Source organism: Capsicum annuum, unplaced genomic scaffold (genome assembly GCF_002878395.1).
Source record: "Capsicum annuum cultivar UCD-10X-F1 unplaced genomic scaffold, UCD10Xv1.1 ctg5309, whole genome shotgun sequence".
In the NCBI taxonomy this organism is placed as follows: Eukaryota; Viridiplantae; Streptophyta; class Magnoliopsida; order Solanales; family Solanaceae; genus Capsicum; species Capsicum annuum.
Genome location: NW_025861174.1, coordinates 329,594 through 356,108, shown reverse-complemented (window position 1 = coordinate 356,108; position 26,515 = coordinate 329,594). Strand labels below are relative to the sequence as shown.

Genomic DNA, 26,515 nt, shown 5'->3' with positions numbered 1-26,515 from the left:
CTAATGAATATCAACACCAAATTCTTACTTGGACCAAGAGGAACTCAATAACCCCAAGATCCTAGTTTCTAGCCAAGATACAACACTAGTATCACTCTACTAGTGAGCTTTCGGTTTTGGCCTCTCCAAAATGAGAAAGAAAAGTCACCAATATTACAAGTCTTTTGTTTCTTGAATAATAGGAATGAACTAAGTAAAATACTAGCCCTAACAAATAGCTTATATAGTTAATTATAAAGGAGGGACCAAAAAACAAAATACCCTTGGCATTAAGTGGGTGGGTTTGGGGTGTTTTGTTGGGCCTCTTCACATTTTAATAAGTATAGGCCCTTACATGGGCTCACAAGGGCCTCACACACGGCCAAGGATGTGAACAAGGCTTGGAGTCGTTGCAACTCATGTGCTTGGCTTTGTGTGAAAGGCCTCGAGCTAGGAATTCTTATATCATCCTCTCCATCTTAAAGGGAATTTGTCCTCAAATTTGGATCATTTCCATCCTCTATCATTTCCACCCGAGAGAGGTCACACACATTGAAAGTGTTGTGCACTTGATATTCTAGGGTTATATCACTCTTATAGGTGTTGTCGTTGATCCTTTCTAATACATGGAATGGGCCATCACCCCGCGTCCTCAACTTAGCATTTCTTTTAGATGGGAATCTATCTTTTCTTAGGTGCACCCACACCCAATCTCCCAATTTAAGAATGAGCTTTCTTATTCCTTTGTTAGTTCGCCTTGCAACTTCTTAGTTTTTCTTATTCAACCGCAACCTCACCTTCTTATGTATCTTTGTCATGGCCTTATCCCATTTGCTTCCATCTAAGTTTATCATAAGATCACTTGGAAAAGGGGTTAAATCCAAAGGTGTGAGGGGGTTGATGTCATATACACACTCAAAGGGTATCATCCCCGTTCTTGAATGTATAACACAATTATAAGAAAACTCAATCAACGGTAAGTGATCCTCCCAAGAAGTCATTTTTCCCTTAACTATGGACCGTAGCATATACCTTAAGGTCCTATTTACTACTTTTGTTTGGCCATTGGTTTGTGGGCGGCATGAAGTTGAAAACAATAACTTAGTACCGAGCCTACCCCATATGGACTTTCAAAAGTGGCTTAGGAATTTAGAATCCCTATCACTCACTATGTTCCTTGGAATACCATGAAGTTTTATAGCATTATCAACAAATAAAGAGGCTACACTAGGCACATCATCACATTTAGAACAAGGAATAAAGCGAGCCATCTTGGAAAATCAATCCGCCAAGATAAAAATACTATCCCGCCCCCTTCTATTTCTCGAAAATCCTAACACGAAGTCCATTGATATATCAAGCCACGGACACAAAAAGGTGGACAATGGGGTGTACAACCCATGGGGTTGGAGCCGTGACTTGGCTCCTTTATACTCAACACATCGGCCATAAATCTAGGCCACATCCTTGTGCATTCTAGGCTAATAAAATTGTTCTTCCTAAATTCTGAGGGTCTTATCAACCCCAAAATGGCCCATTAGACCGCCATTGTATGCTTATCTTACAAACAATTCTCTCCATGAACTTGAGGGAATACATAATCATCTACCCTTAAACAAGTATCCATCAAATTTCGTATAGGGATGGGAACCCCTATCCATAACCCAGCTATCCCTATCCAACTCTTCACTTTTCTTATAGATAGGAGTGAAGTGAGTGTCTTCGGGATATAAAGGCTTGGATATTCCAAACCGCATCAACTTAAATGACAAAGTAGACACAAGCACATATTTTGGGAACAAAGCATCGGCAACCATATTATCTTTACCCTTCTTTTAATGAATAACATAAGGGAAAGTTTCAAGAAATTCATCAATTTGGCATACCGTCGATTAAGCTTGTCTTGTGCCTGTAGATGCTTCAAGAATTCATGATCCATTCGGATCACGAATTCTTTAGGCCACAAATAATATTGCCAAGTGGCCAAGACTCAGATCAAGAAAACAACTCTAAATCGTACGTAGAGTAGTTTAGAGTTGCTCCTTTGAGCCTTTTGCTAAAGTAGGCAATAGGCTTCAATTCTTGCATTAATACCGCGCCTATGCCGACTTTGCTAGTGTCATATTCGACCTTAAAAGTCTTGTCCAAATTTGGAAATTATACCAAAGGGGCCGAGATGAGCATAGCTTTCATGTCCTCGAAGGCCTTAGCTTGTTCATCTCCCCACTTGAAAGGCCGATTCTTTTAATCACTTCAGTCAAGGGGGAGGCAATAGTGCTAAATCCTTTGAAAAAATATCTATGAAAACTAGCTAACCCATGGAAACTTCTCACTTCACCTATGATTTTAGGGGTTGTCCAATTTTGAATGGTGTCAATCTTAGATTCATCCACTTCAACCCCTCTTGAGCTCACCACAAACCCAAGAAATAAAACCTCATGGACACCAAAAGAACTCTTTTTTAGATTTCCATACAACTTCTCCTTTTGGAAGATATCAAACACATATTGCAAATATTTTACATGCTCATCTAAGGAATTACTATACACCAACACATCATCAAAGTAAACAACAACAAACTTTATGATAAATACTTCATCACATGATTCATTATCCTGGAAATTGTCCAAGAAAGAATCATTTGTCTTCAGGAAGAGGCAGGAGGCTAGGGACCAGAGTGAGCTCCAGAAATGCAATAAAAGAAGGTTTATCTAGAAACTAGAATGACACCAAAAGAAGAATAATACAGAAAAAAGGAATAGATATTGTTAAACCTGTAGTTGTTTATGAGTCTAATTAGGAAAAAAAGGGTGATGATAGCAAGGACAATGCTTTGATAGTATTGATGATTATTTTGCAAGCCTGCCTGATAATGATGACAGTATTTTCAATAGTGATACTATTGATTTTGTTATTGAAAGAAATATAAGAGCTTTCATAGCTAAGGTGAAAGGAAAGAAAGTTGAATCCTCTAGAAGAAGTAAGAAAACTACTTCTTTAAGAAAAGAGAAGGAAGTTTAGCTAAAAGAGTCAGTGTCTAAAATGGTTAGAAAGATAAAAAAAAGTACAATCTATAGGGAATAAGGAACCAAGTCCTAGCCCCAGGGCTGCAAAGATCTTAGTATCCCCTAGGTCATCTGGCAAGAGGCTCTACTATGAAAGGAAAAGGATTGTCAAGGGAGGCAAGGTAATAAATTCTAAAATGTCAGGAAGTTTTAAGAGGTAGGGTGTTTGATCCTTCAGTAACTGAGTTTTTTATAATGAAGGAACTAATTGAGAGGGTTAAGTCTCAAGCATGGGAGAATCTATTTGAGGGGCTTGTTTCTCTTTTATATGAATAAGAATTACATCAGTTTTATCACAACCTGTCATTCTCTAAAGATAGTCTATATATGACCTCTCAAGTAAATGGAACTAACATTATTGTTAGTGAGGAGATAATGTTTAAAATCTTTGAAGTTCCTACTTAGCAAATAAAATTTGTAAGAAAGAAAGAAGGATCAACCAAATTTTTTATGATTTGTAGTAATTTAGATGATATGAATGTGAAGAATGTTACCAAGAAGGCTCTGAAGGGTAAGCACCAACTACTCTTTAAGTTGGTGAAGAAATTCTTATGCCTAGATCAAAAAAAAGAAATGACTGTCACAAGTCCTAATCTATATCTCATGGAAATGTTGGCCATATTTAAGAAAACCAGTCTTCTTACTCTCATCATTGAACATATGCTTACAGTAATGCTGCTAAAGATAGAAAACATAGGCTGGCATATGAGTTTTGGCTTAATAGGATCTTTGATTACTTTAATGTGGTATGTGAACAAGGGAAATTTGGATTGATTAAGCAAATGTTTAAATAACTACTATGAAAGGCAATGAGTGTATTCCCAAAGAGATGGTGGAAAGTCCAAGTCCCTTATATCTATGCTACTAAAAACAAAGAAGAAAAAAGAAGAACTGGAGTCCATGACTGTCATAATTGCTTTAAAATATACTGAGATTATTGCATTAAAAGTTGCATCATTCAATGAAGGAGAAGATGGGACCAACTCTTATGGAAAATTAAAAGAAGAAAATGCTACCCTGGATGAGAGGGTGAAGAAGTTGGAAGCTCAAGTTGAAGCCTTGATTGCAAAAAATGAAGCTTTAACTCAACAAATTCTCATGGCCCATGCTGCAGAACATAAAAGAATGAATATACTTCTTAGCCAGCTGGATCGAGTTGCAGGAACTTCTTCCTAAATCTTTTCTATTATGGTCCCTACTCTTCCCCCTTCCTAGCCCTATCTTTAAGCCTTGTGATTCTTCTTATTCTCTTGTCCCTAATGTGTACCTGGCAATGTTATTTTTGATATGTTTAATGGTTGTTGTGTTTGAATGGTTTTTAGTACTGATTGTTGAATAAATGCAATTTGTTCTGTGTTATCACCTCTTATCTTTATCCAATATTTTCTTGTTCAAGTAAGTATTTTCTCAATAGCTGTGAATTAACATATATTCTTATCAATGCCCGATTTACTGCTTTACCTATTTAATGATTCCAAAAGGGGGAAGTTTTGATGTGTAGCCTATAGAATTTGTAGTGTTTTGATGTGGGGTTAGGATGTAATAAAATGGCTATGTGTTCTCTCAGTCAAGGGGAACATGATGTTCTTAGATAGGGGGAATAAGGTGCAGGATGCTTATATTCTTATAGGCATCAGTGATAGGGGAAATTGGTAGGGAAATCTGGGGCAATGGTTATTGCTTGTGTTGCTGAGTTGAGTGGATATTACTTATAGATGTTGAGTATACTGATTGCTTCATGGGTTTGTCATTATCAAAAAGGGAGAAATTGTTATGTCCTTAGTTTTGATGATTAACAAACTTATGGTTTAAGACCTTTTTCCTAGAGTTTTTGTAATGACAAAGCTATTACCACCTAGGAAATAGGTTGGGCTCACCGGTCACTATGACAATTAACTGTCACAGCTGATGTATAGTACAAAATTGGTGGAAAAGCTGTTGCCACCTTTTTGGCTCAACCAATAGGATTTCTCCTAGGTTTTCTTAGGTAATACTAGATATTGCTCATCTTCCTCAATATGAAATAATATGGTTCCATATTCTCACAAAAAAATATACTTTGAAGCTGAAAACCAAATAGTACTGACTGCAGCGCGAAATTAATTATTCATCGAGTTGTATTATTACTTCCTTATTGTAGTTGAGTCTTTGTATTTTGTTCTTAAACTTTTAACTACATTAGCTTATGATCGTAGTAGGTATGGAGATGCAAGCCTTGCATTGTAATCATTTAGAGTTATGTGATTATTCAAGCTAGAGTTAGCTTGTTGGGTCCAGTTAGAGTTAGTTGGAAGTTGAAGAAGTAGAGGTACTGCTTATGTTTCCTTATAATAGAGTCATTACTAGAAAATAAAGGATTAGGAGGTTAATCCCCGGAGTCTATATTCAAGAAGTTGCTTGAGTATAGTGGAGCTTAGAAATCTTGGAGGTAGGTTGTGGTTTTTCTCCTTTAAGCAAGGAGTTTCCACGTAAAAATCTTTTGTCTTCGATTTAATTTATTCCTCCATTTCTTGCCTTATATGTGTCATAGTTCTTGTTGTTTGAGTGTATCTAGGAACAGGTCCCTGATTTAAGGAACTGTCCTCTCAAGCCTTCATAGACCATGAAAAACTAACATTTGGATCAAGTTACATTCTAGAATTCCAGTTTACACTATAACATGCTTATTTAATATATATGTAATAAAAAGTAAAAAAAATATACCCACCTTCAACCTTTCTTCCTCTTTGGATCCCTAAACCCCATCTTAGCAACTTATTTTTAAACATAAATACATAGACTAGGAAAGTAAAAAGCAATAAATTATATTTGAAATTTCAGGAGTTTCAAAGCTTTTGAGTAACAACACATCTTTTAGTTATGATGCATTCTCCTTTTGAATCTTTAAGCTATGGTAGATCTAAGGTCTCGTATGGTTTTCTTCCTTCATTTTTTTTGTTTTCATTCCTTTTTATTAAACTGATTGTTGTAATCATGTTTGATTTTTGATCTACTTTTCTCAATAATGGAGTTTCAATCTTGAGCTCCCATCTCGTAACTTTATCAATTTCTTGAAGAAGAAAAATGTGTTAACTGGCATATAGTATGTCCAATTTAATTTCATAGAATTAGAATAGTTTTCTCAATTTTTACAATTTCCAAAGCTTAATATTCTAATATCCATTATTTTCTCTGAAAATGCGCAAAAAATTTCTCTCTAAAATTGTTCTAATGGTATTTCTTCAAATATAACATCGTTTCCTGTTTGCTTTGTTTGTGGTTGCATCTAATCTATAAATCTCTGTTGGCATTTTTTTCGTCAAATTAATTAATTTTAAATTGTGTTTGCTTTTTTAGATTCTTGAGTTCTTTGTAGAAGGAGAAAGAGGTGGGGTTGGGGGAGGGGGAGGTTTGAAGAAGGAGAAAGAAAGTGGAGGTTTTGTTGAAGAAGAAGAGAAAGAGGTAGTGGGTATTGGAAAAGAGAGGGGTAGGGGTAGGGTTATTTTTTTTTCTTTTTTTATGATGTACTCCCTCCATTCCAGAATAAGTTAATTCTTGAATTTTTGCGCACATGTTAAGACAAAAAAGCAAAGACATAAATATTTCATGTTTTTTCATTTTTACCCTCTTCAAGTTTCAAAACCTTAATAATGATACATCACTCCCAATGAACATTTAATAGAGGGTAAATTTGGAAAAAAATCCAACATCTACCTTGAATTGTGAACCATTCACTTATTTTAAACACTAAAACATACTCCAACAATTCACTTATTGTGGAACGGAGGGTGTAATATACAAAATTTATGAGGTCAAATATTTTTTAAATAATTTTTTGATGTGAATCTAACATGGCGATGATGTGGCACCGATATGGTGATGATATGATGCATGTGTAATGCACTCTTCATTGTGAGAGTGGTATAATAGTTTTAAAGTGGTATTTATTCACTTTAAATAAGTTAATAGGGGGGCATATAAATTGTTTGTAAAATAAAAGATTAACGTATGTTTAGCAGACAAGTTCAAGGATATTTTATGTCTTTTTCTTTTACATGTGTGGCTCTCTCTTTCTGTCTTAAACTCTCTCTCTCTAACGTCTTTAACGTCTTCTTTGATGTGACCATGTCGACTCTGATGTTGGTAGCATCATAGCAGCATCGACGACAGGTAAGTATATGATATCTTTTTCTCTCTCTTTCCCTTTGGTATCTCTCTCTTTTTCTCCCTTTCTTTCTTTTAGTTTACCTTTTTCCCTTTTTATTTCTCTCTTCAGCGAGTTCGTACTTCCACCGTCTCAACTCTAACGAAGGTAAGTCAGTGAGCTATATCGGATATAGGTGAGTGTCGGGTTGACCCACAAACAGCCAGTGGTCACTCCCACGGGTTTAGATTAATGGTTTGTGTCCACCAAGCTTGACGATCTCCATACCAGATTTGATCCGGCAAAGCTTTAGCAATCAATTTCTACATCAACTTGTCGAAATCCAACAAACCAAACAAGAGAAGAGAACTTGATTTATGCGCGTATCTCGGTGACTTCTAACCTTTGATCTTTATTTTATCCCATTATTTATTGTCTTTTGACTTCTTTTTATTTTTAGGGGACTATTTGCTTGCTGGAATTGGTGGTTATTATTTTTGTTCTAGGTATTTAGTTGTATAGTATGCTTTGTATGTTCCTTCTATTCCTATTGCTAACTTTTTGAGTGGTGGCTTTGGTGGTAGATAGTAAGCTAAGGTCATGTCCAGGAGGTTGGTGCTGGGGTCTGCTTTGGGGGTGGGCTTAAGGGCTGAAAGTGGGTCAGTTTAGGGGTATGGGGTAAGGGGGTAGAGGTAAGCGGGATACGAGAGATGATAAGTTGAGGGTAGGTTCTTGGACCTTAGGGACCCTTCAGGGTAAGTCCATAGAGCTGGTAAAGATTCTTAGGAAGAGGAGGATCAATATTGTGTGTGTCCATGTGACCAAGTGGGTGGTTTTAAGGCCAGGGATGTGCATGGGTACAAATTGTGGTACTTAGGAAAAAAGAGGTGTAGTAATGGAGTAGGTATCTTAGTAGACGAAGAGCTTAGAGGATAGGTAGTGGAGGTTAAGAGGGTCAGTGATAGGTTGATGACAATTAAGTTGGTCGTTGGAGGTTTAATCTGAACATTTGTAGTGCTTATATGCCACAGTTGGGCTAGGATAAGGAGGTAAAGAAGAGATTTTGGGAGGTTTTAGATGAGATGGTGAGAGACGTGCCTAGCTCTGAGAAGATTGTCAGTAGAGGGGATTTTAATAGGCATATCGAGTCATTACCAAGAGGTAATGGCGATGTGCATAAAGGCTTTGGTTTCGGGGGATAGGAATGAAGAGGGAGCTACACTTTTGGATTTTGTGAGGGCCTTTGGATTAGTGGCAGTGAATTTGAACTTTTCGAAGAAGGGGGATCACCTGATTACCTTTCGAAGCGCTATAGCTAAGACTAAGATTTATTTTTTGTTGATTAGAAAGAGGGATAGAGCGATAAGTAAGTATTGTAAGGTCATTCTAGGTGAGAATCTTTCAACCTAGCATAGACTTCTGGTGATGGACTTGGTTATCAAGAAGGGCAAAAAGAGGAGGGGCGGGAGGTCAACCTAGAATTAAGTGGGGTGGCTTGAATCTGATAATTGCACTGTAGATAGAGGAGAAGGTAGCGGGAACAGGTATGAGAGTTCAGGGGGTACGTTATAGTATGTAGGATAGGGCTGTCAGTTGTATCAAGAAGATAACTAGAGAGATGTTGGGGGTCTCGAGAGGCCGGTCATGTCAGCATCCAAGGGAATGATGGTGGAATGGAGAAGTTAAGAAGAAGGTAGAGACTAAGAAGGTAGCTTATGTTGGTGGAGAGTAAGGATGAAGAGGAGCGGCGAGTGAACAGGGAGAAGTACAAGTTTGCTAGGAAGGAGGCTAAGTTAGTAGATACAGCTGCTAAGTAGCAACGTTTGAAAGCTTATATGCGGGATTAGAGGAAAGAGGCGGATAAAAGAGGTTGTATAGGCTTGCTAAGGCTAGGGAACGGAAGGGTCATGACCTTGACCAAGTAAAGTGCATTAAGGGGAAGGATGACAGAGTATTAGTGGAGGATGTTCACATTAAGAGAAGATGACAATTGTATTTTCATGGTCTCTTGAATGACATGGGGGATAGAGACATTGTGTTAGGGGAGTTAGAGCACTTAGAGGAGTGTCATGATTTCGGTTATTGTAGATATTTCAAGGTTGAGGAGGTTAGAGAGTTTATTCGAAGGATGCGAAGGGGTAGGGCGATGGGGCCTGATGAGATTCTGATAGATTTTTGGAAGTATACAGGCAAGGCAGGTTTAAGGTTTCAGACAGAATTATTTAATGACATTTTCAAGACTACAAAGATTCTCGAGGCTTGGAGATGGAGTACTGTCATTCCTTTATACAAGAACAGGGTGACATTTAGAGTTGTAATAACTACAGGGGTATTAAGTTCTTGAGTCACACTATGAAGATTTGGGAGAGGGTGGTCGAGCGGAGGTTAAGGAGGATCATTTCTATTTATGAGAATCAGTTTGACTGTACGCCCGTTTGCTCGACGATAGAGGCAATTCACCTTGTGTGGAGACTGGTAGAGCAGTAGAGGGAGAGAAAGAGAGACTTACACATGGTGTTAATCGACCTGGAGAAGGAGTATGACAAAGCCCTTAGACAGGTTCTTTGGAGATGCTTGGAGGTGAGAGGGGTCCCGGTGGCGTATATCATATCAATTAAAGACATATATGATAGAGCGAATACTCAGGTGAAGACGGTTGAAGGATATTCAGAGCATTTCCCTTTCTTGATAGAGTTGCACCAAGGATCAATCTTAGCCCTTTATTATTCGCCTTGGTGTTAGATGTATTGATGCGGCATATTCAAGGAGAGGTTCCTTGGTGTATGCTATTTATGGATGATATAGTATTGATTGATGAGTACGGCGGGGTGTTGATGATAAATTGGATGTTTGGAGATAAACCCTGGAGTCTAACGGGTTCAGATTGAGTAGGACCAAGACGAAGTATTTGGAATGCATGTTTAATGACTTAAAGTAAGAGGATGAGGTGGTAGTGAAGATGGATTCCTAGGTTGTTCGTAAGAGGGATAGTTTAATTATCTTGGGTCTATGATTTAGGGTAATAGTGAGATTAACGAGGACGTCTCCCACCGTATTGGGGTAGGATAAATGAAATGGAGGCTCAACTCGAGAGTTTTGTATGATAAGAAGGTGCCTCCCAAGCTTAAAGCCAAATTTTATAAAGTGGCAGTCCTTCTGGCCATGTTGTGTAGAGCGGAGCGTTGGCCAGTCAAGAACTTTCACATCCAAAAGTTGAAGGTGTCAAAAATAAGGATGCTGCATTGGATGTGTGGACTTACTAGGAGAGATAGGGTTAGGAATGAGACTATTCGAGAGAAGGTGGGAGTAGCTTCGGTAGAGGACAAGATGCAGGAGGTGAGGTTAAGATGGTTTAGGCATATGATGAAGAGAGGCACTAATGCCCCAATTCGTAGGTGTGAGAGGTTAGCTTTGGATGATTTTAGGCGGGGTAGAGGTAGGTCGAAGAAATACTTGAGGGAGGTATTTAGATGTGACATGGAGCAGTTACAGCTTATTGAGGACATAATATTAGATAGTAAGGTATGGAAGACACAGATTAGGGTAGAGAACTAGTGTGTGTGGGTAAGTCGTAGCTAGTAGTTAGGAGTATTTTGGTGTAGTCGGGCTAGTAGTCTTAGGGCTTTGTACATAAGTTGGAGCTTCTAGTTAGGAGGTTTTGGGTGAGGTATATGCCTTTGATTTGTTAGTGTATAGTATTACTTGGTGGGTGTCTTATTTCTGTTATTTCATTTTGTTTCTTGCTTTATTACGACTTTATTTATTGTCTTTTTAGTACTGAGCAGGGGTCTATCGGAAACAGTCTCTCTACTTCTTCGGAGGTAGTGTTATGGACTACATATATTCTACCCTCCCTAGACCCCACTAAGTGGAAATACACATTGTTGTTGTTGTTTTACTCAAAAACCGATTTGAAAGTACATTTTAAGTGAAACAGTGGTTTTTACTCAAATTGTCAAATTTCAAGAACTTTTGTCCCGCTTACTTAGGCCCCATTTGGTTATAAGATTTTTTTTTTCACTTTTTTTTGAATTTTTTTCACTTTATTTGAAAAATGGTGTTTGGCCATAAGAATTTCAAATATAACTTGAAGCTGTATTTGGAATATGTTTTACTTTTTTTCACTCCTACTTCTATCACAAAAAATTCAAAAAATAACTTCAATTTATATTCATGCCAAACATAGGCGAAATCAGGATTTCAACTAAGAGGGTTCAATAGTCGAAGAAAACCTAGCCAAAAGGGGTTCAACACCTACTATAGATACAAAAAAATAATTTTAACCATATATAAATGGTGTATTTTTCCGTAGGGCCGAACCCCCTAACAAGGCCTGGCTCCGCCCCTAATGCCAAACACAATTCCAACTCCAACTCCAAAAAAAATTTATGTCCATAACCAAACGCCTACTTAGTATGTATGATTTAACTTTAACTCGATTATTGTTCGAACGGCTGCGTATACGTCAACATAGATTAGTTGGGGGAACTAGGGTATACATTATTAAATAGAACATTCTTCATTTTAGAATGAATTCCACTCAAATCAAATATATCCAATGTGATGATAAGCAGGCATTTGGACATGAATTGGAAATCAATAAAAACATAAATTGGAATCAACTACAAATTCACATCGATAATTAGACATGTTAAACCTCATAATTCAAAATGCAGAATTCTTTTTATGAGAAGAGTACTAATACTTGAGCACTAACCCAAGATTATGACCAGTTGTATTGCTAGAGAAGACCAACAGTACTCTTCACAGGCAAAATAGAGAAAGCATCCAAAATCTGCAAGCACTGTCTATAACATACAAATAAAAGTACATTATTAAAAAGACTACATGTTGACAATACAATTGCAGAAATCTGTTGAAAATACAAAACAACTCTCAAATTATCACCAAAAGAAGTACGTAAAGTAGATGAATTAATATATTGCAGAAGTAATTTGTCGAACTATTTACAAATCCATTGGCCGTTGCAGATTCAAATCAAGGTCCTCCCTTGCATTATCAGAGAAAACAGCACTTCTGCATAATACAGACAAGAAAAATAAGAACCAAGAGGTAAGCAAAATAAGAGGTAAATTCAGGATCTAGAGTCACTAGATTGAGAACCAGTACGATTAAATTTGTCTTTTTTCCATAGATAAACATGCATAATTCTAAGCCGAAAAAGATAGGTTATTCTGAACCTGTTCTAGATCCACCTCTAAGGGTAATTGTTCACGATAATGGAGGGAGAGTGATTTACTGTACCATTGACTTTTCCTCAGAGTTATCCCTTCGTGTGTTGTAAGATGCTCTAGTAGGTGTCCCTGTTGGATTTCCTTGCTTTTCCTCACGCATCTTGTTGAAAATGTGTGTGTAGTTATCAGCAGATTGAGGATCATTCTCGTCCCACTCCCCAAATCTTGGAACTGCAGCTCCTCTATCAGACTGCAGGAAGACGTACGACCACTTTTAAGTGCATTCACATCAAATTAATGAGATCAACACACTATATTTCCTTTGATCGAAATTCATATAGTCTCAAGGCCTGTGATTAAAGTTTGTAAGAATTTCTATGCCACTTGAAATCAGTAAGCCTTCAAAACAATGACAAATCTATGTGGAGATTATCATCTCTCTTAGAAACAACAACAAAGGTATCAGTTTGATAAAGACCCAACACTCAAATTGGAGTACTTATTGTAAAGCTGAGTGACTATATGTTATGTAAGAAGTACAATGTAAAAGACATGTGATTTAACTTATATACGCTACATTGCAAAGTTCTTTTTTCACTACTAATTAGTGTATCTTGACATTGCATTATTTTCCAATCTACTAATTCCACTTTTTATATATAGACGACGGCTCATATTTTTCTTTGTGGCGACCTGACAATAAAAAAGTTGTTTCTAACTATCATTCTATAGAGCTTAAACTCAAAGTCATGTATATACGATGTCATCAGATCATGTTGGTTATGTGTCATCTAAGGGATACAACATAGGAGTTAAGAGTCTTATGGGAGTATAAACTGATATTGAAAAGGTACCAAATATGATGTCTTGACATAACTATAATCTTAAATAGTGCTACTTGTTTGATAAAGGACGAGCAAGGCACTTCGGGGAAAAAAGGCAAAGAATAAGCAAGTGAGATGCAACATGATACTCTACATGAAAATGAACGTACACTCTCTTGCTTAACTTTGGACCTCCCAGGAGCAGCATGAGAACTTTCAAATGATCTTCCAGGAGTACCGTGACTACTATCATAAGAATTATTCTTTTCTTCCCAAGCAGGAGATGCAGCACCTCTTCCAGCATTATTAACCTTGGCCTGGTAATGTGGATGCAGTGGTGATTTATCAAAGCTATGTTCAGATCCTGCACTTGGTCTGCCAGTTCGACCAGAACTTGATCCACACCAGTGTTGATGATATGGCTCATTGGAACCTCTCCGCCCCATGTTCTGGTTACGGGCTGGAGAATTAGCATACTGCCGGAATTCACCATCGTCCTTACTCAGTCTACGGTCCCAAGTTTGCCTAGCTGCTCCACCGCGCCCAATTGGTGGTTCCTCTGTTAGTGTTTTAGGCTTGGAAATTTGAGGGGCAGCTGCACGTGGGGGAGCAAGATTGGGAAACATATCTGGATTCTCTTCAGGATCATTGGGGTTTATGATCTTTCCAGTGCCACGAGTTTGCCTTGCTTTTTCAAAATATACAGTATAGGGTGTGTTGTCTTCATTTTCCCAATTACCAAACTTTGGGACATTTGGACGCTGCAGTAACAATTTGAGGAAATTTCAACTTAGTATTTGTGATTGTCGATTTCTACCATTTGTCATAACACAAACCAGATATTCATGAAGATGGGAATGTACAATCTAACTCTTAAGAAAATACATCATTTTTAGTTTTCACCATATGAGATTTCGAGTTCATCGATGAGGAAACAAGAAATAAGTACAGAGGAATAGCTCCTAACATGTAATTCACTTTCATTGTTACCATACAAACTTCCGGAGCTCGATCTGGATGCATTTGATTAACTCAAATTCAAGATGACAGTTACCTAAACTGAAACTAATTCTTGCATACGAGTAAAATTCTTGAGATATTTTTTCGTTAACAAAATAAGCAGCTAGAATTAACTTATTATTTTAACACCCTGCTTTGGCTGACTAATCTTAAGATCATGAGTATCTCTTTTAGAAATCCATGCAGTGAACCTAAGCAAATGATCATAATGCGTTGTTATTTAATAACACAATATGCAGAAATTCCACAGCATAAAGCCCCTCAAGAAACAAATGAATCATGAGTGGACAAAAGATTCCTAACGAAGTGAATCAAACACTGATTGAAGACCAAACTAGGATGAAACACGGACAAATAAAGGGAAAATATATACAAGCATAAAACTTTGCAAAATCTACAGGAGATAAAAGAAACACAGCTGAATCTTTTAACTTAGAGAACTCCATGCTTTTGGCTACTATATATATATATATATCATCCCCGCCCCCACCCTCCCCGTTAATTTTATGACACAAGAATGCCCCAAGAAAATAATTAAAACCATATATAGCCACCTCCCTTTGTTCCCCGAGTGGAATATAACCTACCACTCCATTTAACATACTCACTTCGTCCCATTTTATCCATCCCAAATTGGGATGGCACAGCTATTAAGAAAATAATGATTGATAATATAGTTTTATCATTTTACCTCTCTTAATTGTGTCTTGTTGTTAGTTTCAATATTGATGGATGATTAATACCAAAACACCATTTATATTCTTAATGGTGAACTCTTAATGGTACTTCTTTTGCAACATTTTTCAAGAATGCTAATAATAAAAAGTAATCAATTACACTAAGAGTATAACAGAAAAAAGAATTGGCTTGTCTTGATAAATAAAAGGACAAGTAAAATGGAACAACAAATTAGAAAATTTGGGATGAGTAAAATGAGACGGAGGAAGTAAGTGATTATATATATATATATATATATATATATATATATATCCTAAATGTCTCAATGATCATTCCTATAAGGGTGAATTTACAGAAAAAAAAATAATATATACTCCCTGTAGTAAATTATCTTCTTTTTTTTTCAAAACTCAAATATATTTGATAGCGGAGAGCGTATAATGCTTTGGATTTTAAAACAAAATTGTAATGGTGAAGTTTGGGGTTGAATTGTTTAAGAAGATAAAATCGGAGTTGGGAGTACATAAAAGTTATCATATAGTCATCACATAAAATCACTATCATGTACAATAAATTAAAAGAAGAAAACGAGATATATCAAATTAACTCATGGTAGTTATTGCGTAAAACTCATGCCGACAGAATCATCATATAGTTTCACTACATAAATAACAAGGAAAACTACACAATAATAAAGCCAATATATAGCGACATGAACATACAACAAATCAGAAAGGAAGAAGAAGATTGGAAATAACTTAAAAACGTACAGCCATTGTTATTCACCAATTCAGAAGCTAACAAACACAGTTCCTCGAGAAAAACTTCAATAAGTAGAGAGAGAAGAATAGGAGAAGAGGCAAGCGAGTTAATTAAGAAATAAATTACACAGTAATTGTAATGAAAGGGAAGTTCAGCAACCATTGACCGGCGCCACCGGTAATGGTTGACTATTCGTCTCTCACTTACTCACGTAGTCCTCTTCCTCGTAAATATTACCCCATGCGCTTACCGCACTGTACAAGCTTTCTTTTTCCATTCCCCCTCTATTTTTTGTTTCTCTCTTCCATTTGGCCCCGAAAAAAAGCGACTGTCTTAAGCCTCTGAATTTGAGGGCCTCCTTTTATTTTTAGTAATAATAGATTATAAATTTTTTTGAAAGATTTAAATATATTGTTTAGAAAAAATAAATATTTTATATATAAAAAATAATTTGAACAAGTTTGATTTATCTAGAATACTATGTCACAAAAAAAGACTAAACGCTTGAACGCAATAGACTTTGTAAGAAAAAAAGTTAATTTTTACGTAAAAATTTAAGGCCTCCATTTGATTTTTTTCTTAGGCCTCTAATGCGCTTGAGCCGCCCTGACTCTATTTTTACTTTGCAAAATTGTTGAAAATATCCCCTACTTTCCAAAGAAAATGACTCATGTGTTATAAAACAAAGACAAAATATCAATATCAAACTTAAAGATATGTTAGAACTTTAGAGAATTTTAGTAGTATATTTGTTACTACTTGGATGTCTACATAAAGGGTACAAATGGTGGCTATTTATAGATACCAAACTTAGTTTCTAAGCTTGCCAAACTTGACTTCAAGTCGGCAAAATGACAAGTTGGAAAGTTGACAAGTTGGCCAACTATGTATGCATTCAAATCCAAATTGAACGAGGAATGCCTTCGTCTCCAAATCCAACTTGACAATTAACTATTATCTCTAATATTTCACACATATACATGTCACATGATATTTGAATGTCTATTAATAGTAATGTGTCTCATTAAAACCTTACTAGGAAAACCCAATCGGAAAAAGTCTAGTGAGGGAAAAAGAATACGCATATCTTGTAATATGTTTTTAGTGTTGCCTTATTAAAAACCTTACCAGGAAAATCCGATTGGAACAAAACCTTGATTAAGGAAAAAAGAGTATAACGTGTATTTTACTCCCCCTGATGAAACTTCAATTTAATGAATTGAAGCTCCGCATTTTAATCTTGTGCACCATCTTCTCGAAAGTTGTATGTTGATAGAGACTTGGTGAATAAATTGACAATATTATCACTTGAATGAATTTTTTGCACTTTTGATATCACCATTTTTCTGAAACTCATGTATGTAGAAAAGTTTTGGCGAAATATGTTCCGTTCTATCTCCTTATGAATCCCCCCTTTAATTGCGTTATGCATGCTGCATTATCTTCATATATAAAATCGTAGGCACTTTATCACATTTCAGACCACATTTTTCTCGGATGAGATGTATCATGGATCTCAACCATACATATTTTCGACTTGTTTATGAATACAAATTATCTCAGCATGATTTAAAGAAGTGATAGTTGTTGTATACTTTACCGAACGCCATGATGTAGTAGTATCTCCATATATAAGTAAATAGCCTATCTGAGATTGAATTTCATGTGGATCAGATAAATACTTTTTCAACGTATGTTCATCAATGGGCAAATATTTCATTTGTCAAACACTCAAAGTAGACATCCAGTAGTATGAGTCGTTAGCTGCCTTATTAAAAATCTTGCCAGAAAAACCCTATGGGATAAAACCTCAACTAAGGAAAAAAGAGCGCGTTCTATAATCGCATCATTTAAAACACCACTTTGTTCTTATAAATGATGCTCCACAATTCATAAGTGTACCAACTGCACTAAAACATAGTACTTACTAGTCATTTTCATGAGATCAAAATTGATCTGTTTTTTATTTAAGCAATTTTTATAATTATGGGGTATTCAATAGAATCGATTTATAACATTTTAAATCCTTCAAGGATTTTCACATAACTATTGTCTTCTAGTTAGACATGACAATAATTTATTATATGTATTCAAGCTTTTCAATATTGTCAAACTGAAACAAACTTCATTTCATCCCCCACAGGAGAATAATTATCCTACAGTAACGCCAGGAGCTTTGTGAAATCTTTATGCCCCAAGGCACAAGTTATACTTTATATCTTACTAATTTTACTTCTTGCATAGTAAATTATTTGTACTCCACTGACATTATACCTCTGATCTTTGAATTATGTCTAAATATTCACTTTTTAAGTGAAATAAATTACTTAAATTACATAATTTTATTTGGCCAATAATTCATCTGTCCATACTATTTGACAGATTTGTATTCAAGATCCTTGATACTATTTATAATGTTGAGCGCTATATTATATCAAAGATATCATCAATGATTGTTTGGTATTGGTTTCAATAAGACATAATTTAACGAAGATCTCTTCAAATTCATTATTATTCAGTCACTTAAACCTTTGCCAAGATTTTATAAAGTGTTATGTCGGTGCTAAAGCACTTGCCTCATTATCATGACCATCTTGATCATTTGTTCCTTTTCTTCTTGAAGGAGTTTTATATTTGGAACCAATTAGTCTATCACGCTTCAGACGTGTCATAAAAGCTGTACTTTTACGGACTTTTCATTAGAGAATTTTACAGTTGAATTATCATATAGAGTTAGCAAACATATTTGACAATTAGTTTGCAACATTTTGCCAATTAATTATCTCTTGAACTTCAAGTTCACATATATATTTTTTAAGAGGATCTAGATAATTCATTTCATGCATAATTTTCAACTGTTAATCAACTCTCCCCTTAATGTTAGAAAATCTAACATTTATCCCCAATCTTATCTTGGGATTTATATTTGTGCACTGTGATGAAGCAATTGCATCATATGCCGCACACCAAAAAAAATTTTTAGATGAAAATTATTTGGTTCTTGACCTTGAACCAATAATGATAGGGGGGCCTTATTGTCTTGATGCATATAAATGCTGCTATATTTTAAGTGACACATCTCATACCAAATTTTTTTGGGGAGATTTATTCTAATAATCATTGATTTAGCTAGAATTGGAGGCATACAATTTCTACTAAATCAACCAGCATTATCAACATAATTTATAGTTTGAAACTGTGCTCTTAATTTAATAATTTGAGCAAATAACTGTGCAAAAATCAAATTGTAAGTTAATAGAAAAGCACATGTGGCCATATCATAGATACATCTATTAAACTATATAATAGTAATCAGTCCACATGGAAAGCGAACAGGCCAATATTCACCTTTTTATATATTCCAAAAATTTTTGGGAATACATCTCATCCTTAGCTAGTACAATGATTAATTTATTGTGAGAACAAGCAGCACAAGAGAATTCATGAAGAATCTTTTATTTCTTCAGTATATAACCATATGAATTCTCAATTACTTTAGCATCATATTTGAACAGGGTTCGTCAACCATCATGCCAACTGATATGTATTTCAGTAAATTTTTAATTTACTATTGTATGTGATTCTTAAAAATGTGGATAACCTTTACATAAATATTTATAACCCGTGTCGATTGTAGTAATATGAAGATATAATATCTTTCAATTATTTATAGTCTCAATATAATTTATGTTTGGTAATGTCTTTGAAACTTAATAATTTTCTTTTGAGACTTATTACAATCCCAATACTATGAACAATTTCATTCCTCCAGCTAGTAACACTTAAGCTCTTTTGGAGCTCTCAATTAATTTTGTGTGCTTCACATATTTCACACACCATTCATATGGTAAACATCTCCTTCAAGGAGAAAATCATAGAAGTATGGTCATAATCTTAAAATATTATATAAGCAAGGCTTGTTCCTTGCTTTCACCCTTTAGTAATCCATGATAAACGTATCAAAATATTTATGGCATACTATAAGTACGCAATCAATGACCGTTTATGTCAAAATAAAATTTTCTTTATTTTTCTTAAATCTTCCATAGGGGTGAGATGTGATATTTATCTAACAATGCATGAGCATGTCCTTTTTTTTTTTTATAATTTTTGTCTCATCTTGACACATTCATTTCAAGAATGATCGAGCATCAATGATGATTATTGCAAATATCATTATCTTCAAGGAATGAATTATAATCATATGTACATGCTTCATAAATTTTCATTAAAAGTTCATTCTCACGCCATGAAATTTATTATATTTACATGACAGACCTCAACATCACTTTGAAAGTTCAAGTACGCCATCACTTTATATTCCTTTGTTTTGATGGAGGATTTATAAAACTTATATCAAATTAGGTCGCACGACAATCACATGTGCAATGGCCTTTCATACCATGCCAATTAGTAGCAAAAATTACCTTCATCCTTTGAAGGATCATTTGAGAACTCATAATGTTCTTCGAAGAATATAACCTTCTAATTCTTTAATAAATATGTTGTGTAATACTTAATGTGCACATCTTCGAGATGACAAAATCGTTCATGCAAACTTATGAACTTATTTGTACTAGCAAACTCCAATTTTACCATGACATGTGAGTTTCACTTAGCAAATTTTAGATTTACTAGAACATGAATAATTTTTCAAGTTTGCTATTTTGGAGTATATTTCATAATATTCCGTCTCAATTATTCTACCTCTTATGGAGATGTTACTCCTATCACATTCACCCCAGGAAATGCATCCGTAGTTTTAACAATCAAAATTCTCATTCCACGAGAATGAAATATAATAATGTCTTAAGCCTATCAAATTATGATAGCTTAGAAATTCTTTCAAAATTTGCTCCTTCATTAGCAAATCGAGGTGTGGATATAATGTAACGAAAGATTTTATCCTTGTTACACCTATATTCATATTAATAAATTCAATCACTTGTCTTTTTTTAGATATATTATGCGCTACATTCTACCACATTCACTTCAAGGAATGGAGCATATTAAATGAGACATATTTCAACACATATTTTATGACTTTTCAATAAAATTTTGCCTTAGTCATTATTTTATTATCAATATGGTGCATTGAGATTCAAACTCAACGTCTTATTTATATAAAAACATCATAGGCCAAAAATCATTGGGACTTAAACCCAACATCTTCTTATCACAGTGCATCGGGACTCTTAACTCAATGTCTGACCCTCTTAATAGAATGATATTTAAATCTATCATCATATCCTCGACCAATAACATTTTAGGCCAAAGTATAATAAACTCAAACTTGAGTCTATAACAATATCACCACTTTGTGATTATCAATACTCTTTTCAAACTTAATTTTTTAAAAAAAACATGAGTTAATAATATACTCATCTTATTATAAATAGTAGGAAAATGAAATCCAAGCCGTGATGATCGCATAGTTTGTGCGGTCTTGTCTTCTCCACCTTTTGATTCAATTTTTCTTTTTTTAGCCTTCAAATTTTTAGACGGTAGAGTCTAGTGCTGATAATGTGTTATAAAATAAAGACAAAATATCAATATCAAACTTAAAGAAATGAGATAACTTTAGAGAATTTTAGTAGTATATTTGTTACTGTTTAGATGTCTACATAAAATATACAAGTGGTGGCTATTTATAAACACCAAACTTAGTTTCTAAGCTTACCAAACTTGACTTTAAGTTGGAAAAATGGCAAGTTAGAAAGTTGGCAAGTTGGTCAACTATGTATGTATTCAAATCTAAATTGAACGAGGAATGTTTTGATCTCCAAATCCAACTTGACAACTAACTATTATCTCTAATATTTCACACATATACATCACATGACATCCATATTATATAACACCATGTCATTTATCATTCACCAACATATTTGACTGTTCACACAAACATTAAACCAATGTACCATCTCCTTATCATTCTACTTACTTGGCTCTTACACCGGTAAAATTTTTTTATTTTATTTGTACATTTTAACAAGGAGAGTTGTGCAAAGAGGCTGGCGTTACTTTAATCTTTAATATTAAATAATCATATAAAGAAATATTAATTAAATTTAAAATTTAAGAGTATAATTAATAAAATTCATTTAATAAATACTAATGAATTTGCCTGCACTTTTACGCGATTTTATAAAATAGTAAGAATTCAATAATTTTATTGATCTAATTGAGTTTTCATAAAGAAAAGTGTTTGGTTAGTAGTTATATTCCAGATTTTTACTAAAGTCATATGTTACTATTTTAATGAATATAATAAGCAGCGAAAAATATACTCTAATAACTTAAATGGCTAATGTGATTATTTTAGCAAAGTCGTATAATATATTTATTTACATGATTATGATATGGAACACCAAATAGTATTATAAATATGATTATTAATTATTTTAGGAATTATGATAATCAAAATTGTAGAAGTAATGAAATAAAGACCATTAAATTTTACAGTAAAGAAGTTAAAGGAAATGACTTTTTAGTTTCTTAACTTGCATATTTAATATGCTATAATTAAAATTTAAAAGAGTGAGTTTTTTTACCTTTATAATAAAACACATAAATTAAAAAAAAAAAAACCCTAAAAGGAGAAAAAAAATAAGTAATTATATTTCTTAACTAAAGAGATGCATTATATCATTTTATCTATTCTTAGCTTTATAAGTATTATAAATAATTTTTTAGTTAGATATGAATAAGATATATTGACATGCAAATATTTACCTATTAACTATCATATTTGATGATAATTTGGTGTGTTAAATGTTGCGCTCTGAATTCTAACTATCTTTTATATGGGAAGAGAATTCTCAAAAGATGTGACAATACTATTAATTTTCAATAGGTATACTTTTTTTTATATGCGAAGAAAATTCTCAAAAGGTGTGGTAATATCCTTAATTTTAAATAAATACATATTTGAATAAATTAGATGTTCAATAAGTATAACTTTAGTTGAGATGTTTATGTTAATAGTGCATGCAACTTTAAAAGGCGATAAGTGACTTAAGCCTAAAATTATGGATACATATGATTCTCCACATCAATCTTTTTTTCTTTTCAATTTCATATCATAATTCTTAAATTCTATTTTTTCCCGTGTCCCATATTTGCTTTTAGGCTCTAACAATTTCTATACAAAATAATATGTGAAACACTAGAAAACAAACAACAAAACATTAATTTCAATAATAAAATATTTACATACTCTACCAATATAATATAATAAATAAAGAAATATCTTTTATTCATCTCTTTCAAAAAGGAAATAAAATAATAAAAATATTATACTCATAAAGTGAAAAAAGGGCGGAAAACAATTGTTCACTACATTTCAAGCAAGGAAAAAGTTGACAAAAAAATTATATATGTAAAGAAATTATGACATTATAAAATAAATTAGTTCATCTTTAATTTTAGTGATCAATAATAAAAATAAAATAGTCATCAACAATTAAAATTTTTTTTAAACACCATTATATACAAATAACATAAGTTATTTAATTTAAATAACTTAAAATAAAAAAGAAAATGAACTATTCACATAAAACATAGAAAAATTCTGATCTGTTTTCATTCATCTTTTCTTGAATATCTAAATACTCACTAAGTTCTATTAACATTGACAATATTTCTATTGAAATTATACTTTTCAAAAAGTATCAATGAAAAAAGAAAATAATTCAAACTAAATATAATTCTACCAATTATTTTTTTGCTCAACACTAACTATTAAAAGTCATTCTTTCTCAGTGCCAACAAAAAATGTAATCACACATCACTCTGTGATCATAAAATTAGTCTCAATCGCTAAATAATTTTTTAAAAAATTAATCATATATTTAACGCATTAGAATAATACTACTAACAAGAATGTTTCAATACTGGTGGTCGAGAAGAACTTCTTGAACACTCTTTCTTGTCTTCTTGGTATATCATAATTGTAACGATCCAAAAATTTGATGAAATATGTGAAATTTATGATTTTGTGTGATTTGACTATTTTACCCCACACCGTAGTTGCATTATGGTATTTCTGGGGTGTGAGAGTGATTAACATAATTTTTGATGTATTTGGTACCATTTATGTGATATTATGATTTTTGATGGCTTCAAGAGCCTTATTTAAACTTATGGGGGTATCTTTTGATCCGTGCGATGGTTGGCTGAATGAACTATGCCAACAATGCCAGAATATCTATTTTAGGCTTGATAAACCTTTGGTTCGGATCCCGATGCACCCGAGCTCATTTCGACCTATTGATCGAAAAGTTAAAAAATTAAAATAAGGATGTGAGACCTACATTTGGTCAAAACGACTTCGGATGGAAAATACGACTTCGCTAGTAGATCCGGAATGTCGATTTTAGGGTGTTAGCATGTTTGTTGTGATTTTATGGATTTTAAATCTCATTTCGACCCTCAATTTCGAAAATTGCGATTTCGGATTTCAGAGGTCAACTCTTTGAAATAATGTTTTTTTTGAAAATTCAACTTCGCCAACACGTCCGGAACGTCAAATTTAGTATGGTTGCATAGTTTGTTTGCATATATCGAACTCTAAATGAATTTCGAACACCCCGTCGAAGTCCAAATTGAATTAAAAAAATAGCTTTTCAGCTATATCTGTGCAGAAAAATCTGCAATAATAAATAGAAGTTTCGAGCCTATTTTTGCTCATTTTTCATCTTGCATCTTGCGAGTTAAACCCTAAAATAGTTTGAGATCTTAAAAATAAAGTTTGTGGGAGCTTGGGAAGATAGATTTAACATAAATTTCTTGGTTTTATTACGGATATAAGGGTAAAAATTCACCCTTTTCTTAATAATTTCTTGATTAATTTCTCAAAACCTCAAAAATCTTATGACTTGATTTTAAACCTCAATTTCACTCCTTTTCACTTGAATAATATTTTTATCTTATAATTACTAGTTTTTCATCAATTTAACCTTCAAAACAACTCCGATTCTTGATTTTAACCCGGATTTTAAAGATCCCGGTAAAGCTAAAAAATAATTTTTCTTCGATTTGAACCTTATTTTTTTACTCGATTTGACTTGGGTTTTCAGCTGTAGGTTACTAAAAATTTGAGGAACACATTTTTAAAGTACAGTTCTAATTTTGCCCTTCTTTTTCGACAATCCGTTCTGGGGGTCCGTTTTGACCCCGAACCAAAAATAGTCAATATAGGTGTCATTAGTTTTATTTTGACATGTAGATTTAATATTTGATGATTTTAGTGGATTTCAGGATCATTTGTCGAAGTAAGGTCGTGGGTCTGAAGTGTAGCGGACCAATTTTGGCTTTTGAGGTAGGTTATGGTTTAACTCTTTCAAACTGAGTTGAGTAGTTGATAACGCTCAACTTACACGTCAATTTAAGTGTAAGGCGGTCGTCATCAATATATTTAACCAACTTTGGAGTCGGGATCGAATCCACGAGGAACAATGTGGGTGGCGATCAAATTAATTTGAAATGCTAGTCACAAGTTAAATCCAAACAAATGGTACAAAAAGATAAAATGGGGGAGGTGAGTACCTACACTAATGTTTCTTTTTGGGATTTTCTAGTATAAATTTGGGGCTCCGAATAATTAGAATTTTAATAATTATGCACGGAACTTGAGATTATGCATTACTAAGGGAGTGACATGTAGAAGTTAGTCCTCAACATCGTTTTAGTAAATCAAATATGGGTAGGTTTGGTTATAAATTTTGATGCTAGTCTTTCAACAAAACACCAAACTTTTCACCATTAATCCTTTCGAATGCCTAATGGGTGTGTTCAACAATTATCAACCACAACCTCGATCAAGGCATCCCTATTTCTAGGATGACACCCATTGTGTAGTCAAGCTCACCCGTAACCTTATTTCTAAGATAGTGAGAATTTAGCAAACTACACACATAATTATCTATCATTGCTTTGATCTACATATTCCTCTTTCGAGGATGATATAGATTCCTAATCTTCACCCAAAACTTTTTTTTTCGAAGATAGCCTTGGGTTTTCTAGAGCTTAGAGCTTTCACCCATCAAAACCATGTGGGTATTTGAAGATTTCACCCATCAAATCCCAACCAAATTAGCATAGTAATAATAGAACCCATAAATATGAACTACCAAATAGATGCCAACAATAACAACCCACACACACTTTAATCCCTATTCACACATAACCCCAATAGGGAGATTTAGCTACACATAAGATGAATAAGCATAAATATACCCAATCTCCATTGAATTAATTTGTGGTAAATCCAAGAAAATGTTACTTCAAACTTGGCTCCTCCACAAAATCAACAATGGAAGTGAGAAAATCTTCCACTTGAAGAGTTCCAATATATTCTTCACCCAAAATTTATATAACATTTTCTTCTCCAAAAATAGATTCTACAAAAACCTAAGCTAAACTAGAGAAATATTGGGGAAGAAAGAATGTGATGGAATTGAATGATCCATCCAATTAATCTTTACCACCCCTAACTTAGGCTTTTAGCCTCACCTTATATTTTTGAGTTCAATGAGGGTATGGTTCAAAAGAGGGATAAAAGAATGGTTCAAGTCTTGTAACGTGCTTGCCAAAGAAAGGTTTAAAGGCTCAAAGTGGGTACTAGGGATTACACTTATGCATGGGTAAAATTTTTAGGCTAGAGTGGGTTCCAAACTCGGAAAGAGGGCCTAAGATCATTTCTCCAACCAATACAATCATAATTAGTTTTGAAAGACTAATGGGGCAAGTTCTAGGCAACACAAGTGTACCAGAGATGAATGCAATATTCTCACCACACATGGCATGCAAAATTTGTTAAGGGAGCTCAAATGTCTCTCCCGATAGAAACAGTCATGGAGTATTTAA

The 26,515-nt window shown here is 34.1% G+C and overlaps 1 protein-coding gene across 2 annotated transcripts; it reads right to left on the bottom strand.

The window, feature by feature from the left end:
* Positions 1 to 11,809: 11,809 nt before the first annotated feature.
* On the bottom strand, positions 11,810 to 15,895 carry LOC107842081 (RPM1-interacting protein 4). 2 transcript variants are annotated; one of them, XM_047404166.1, is made up of 4 exons: positions 15,773 to 15,895; positions 13,357 to 13,947; positions 12,433 to 12,612; positions 11,810 to 12,204 (listed from the first exon to the last, which is right to left on the bottom strand). In XM_047404166.1, the coding sequence occupies exons 1-4, from the start codon at positions 15,806 to 15,808 to the stop codon at positions 12,187 to 12,189; spliced, it is 825 nt and encodes a 274-aa protein (XP_047260122.1). In that variant the 5' UTR covers positions 15,809 to 15,895; the 3' UTR covers positions 11,810 to 12,186. The 2 variants fall into 2 exon arrangements, with proteins under 2 accessions (XP_047260122.1, XP_016541357.2); XM_016685871.2 differs by having other exon boundaries at positions 15,655 to 15,864.
* Between the last annotated feature and the right edge of the window lie 10,620 nt (positions 15,896 to 26,515).

Excerpts from the sequence above, each read along its gene's own strand:
- LOC107842081 (XM_047404166.1), bottom strand. The coding sequence starts at position 15,808 with ATGGTTGCTGAACTTCCCTTTCATTACAATTACTGT. Across the intron at positions 13,948-15,772 it reads CCTTTCATTACAATTACTGT|CGTCCAAATGTCCCAAAGTT; the intron begins GTAATTTATTTC and ends TTGTTACTGCAG. Across the intron at positions 12,613-13,356 it reads CCAAAGTTAAGCAAGAGAGT|TCTGATAGAGGAGCTGCAGT; the intron begins GTACGTTCATTT and ends GTCTTCCTGCAG.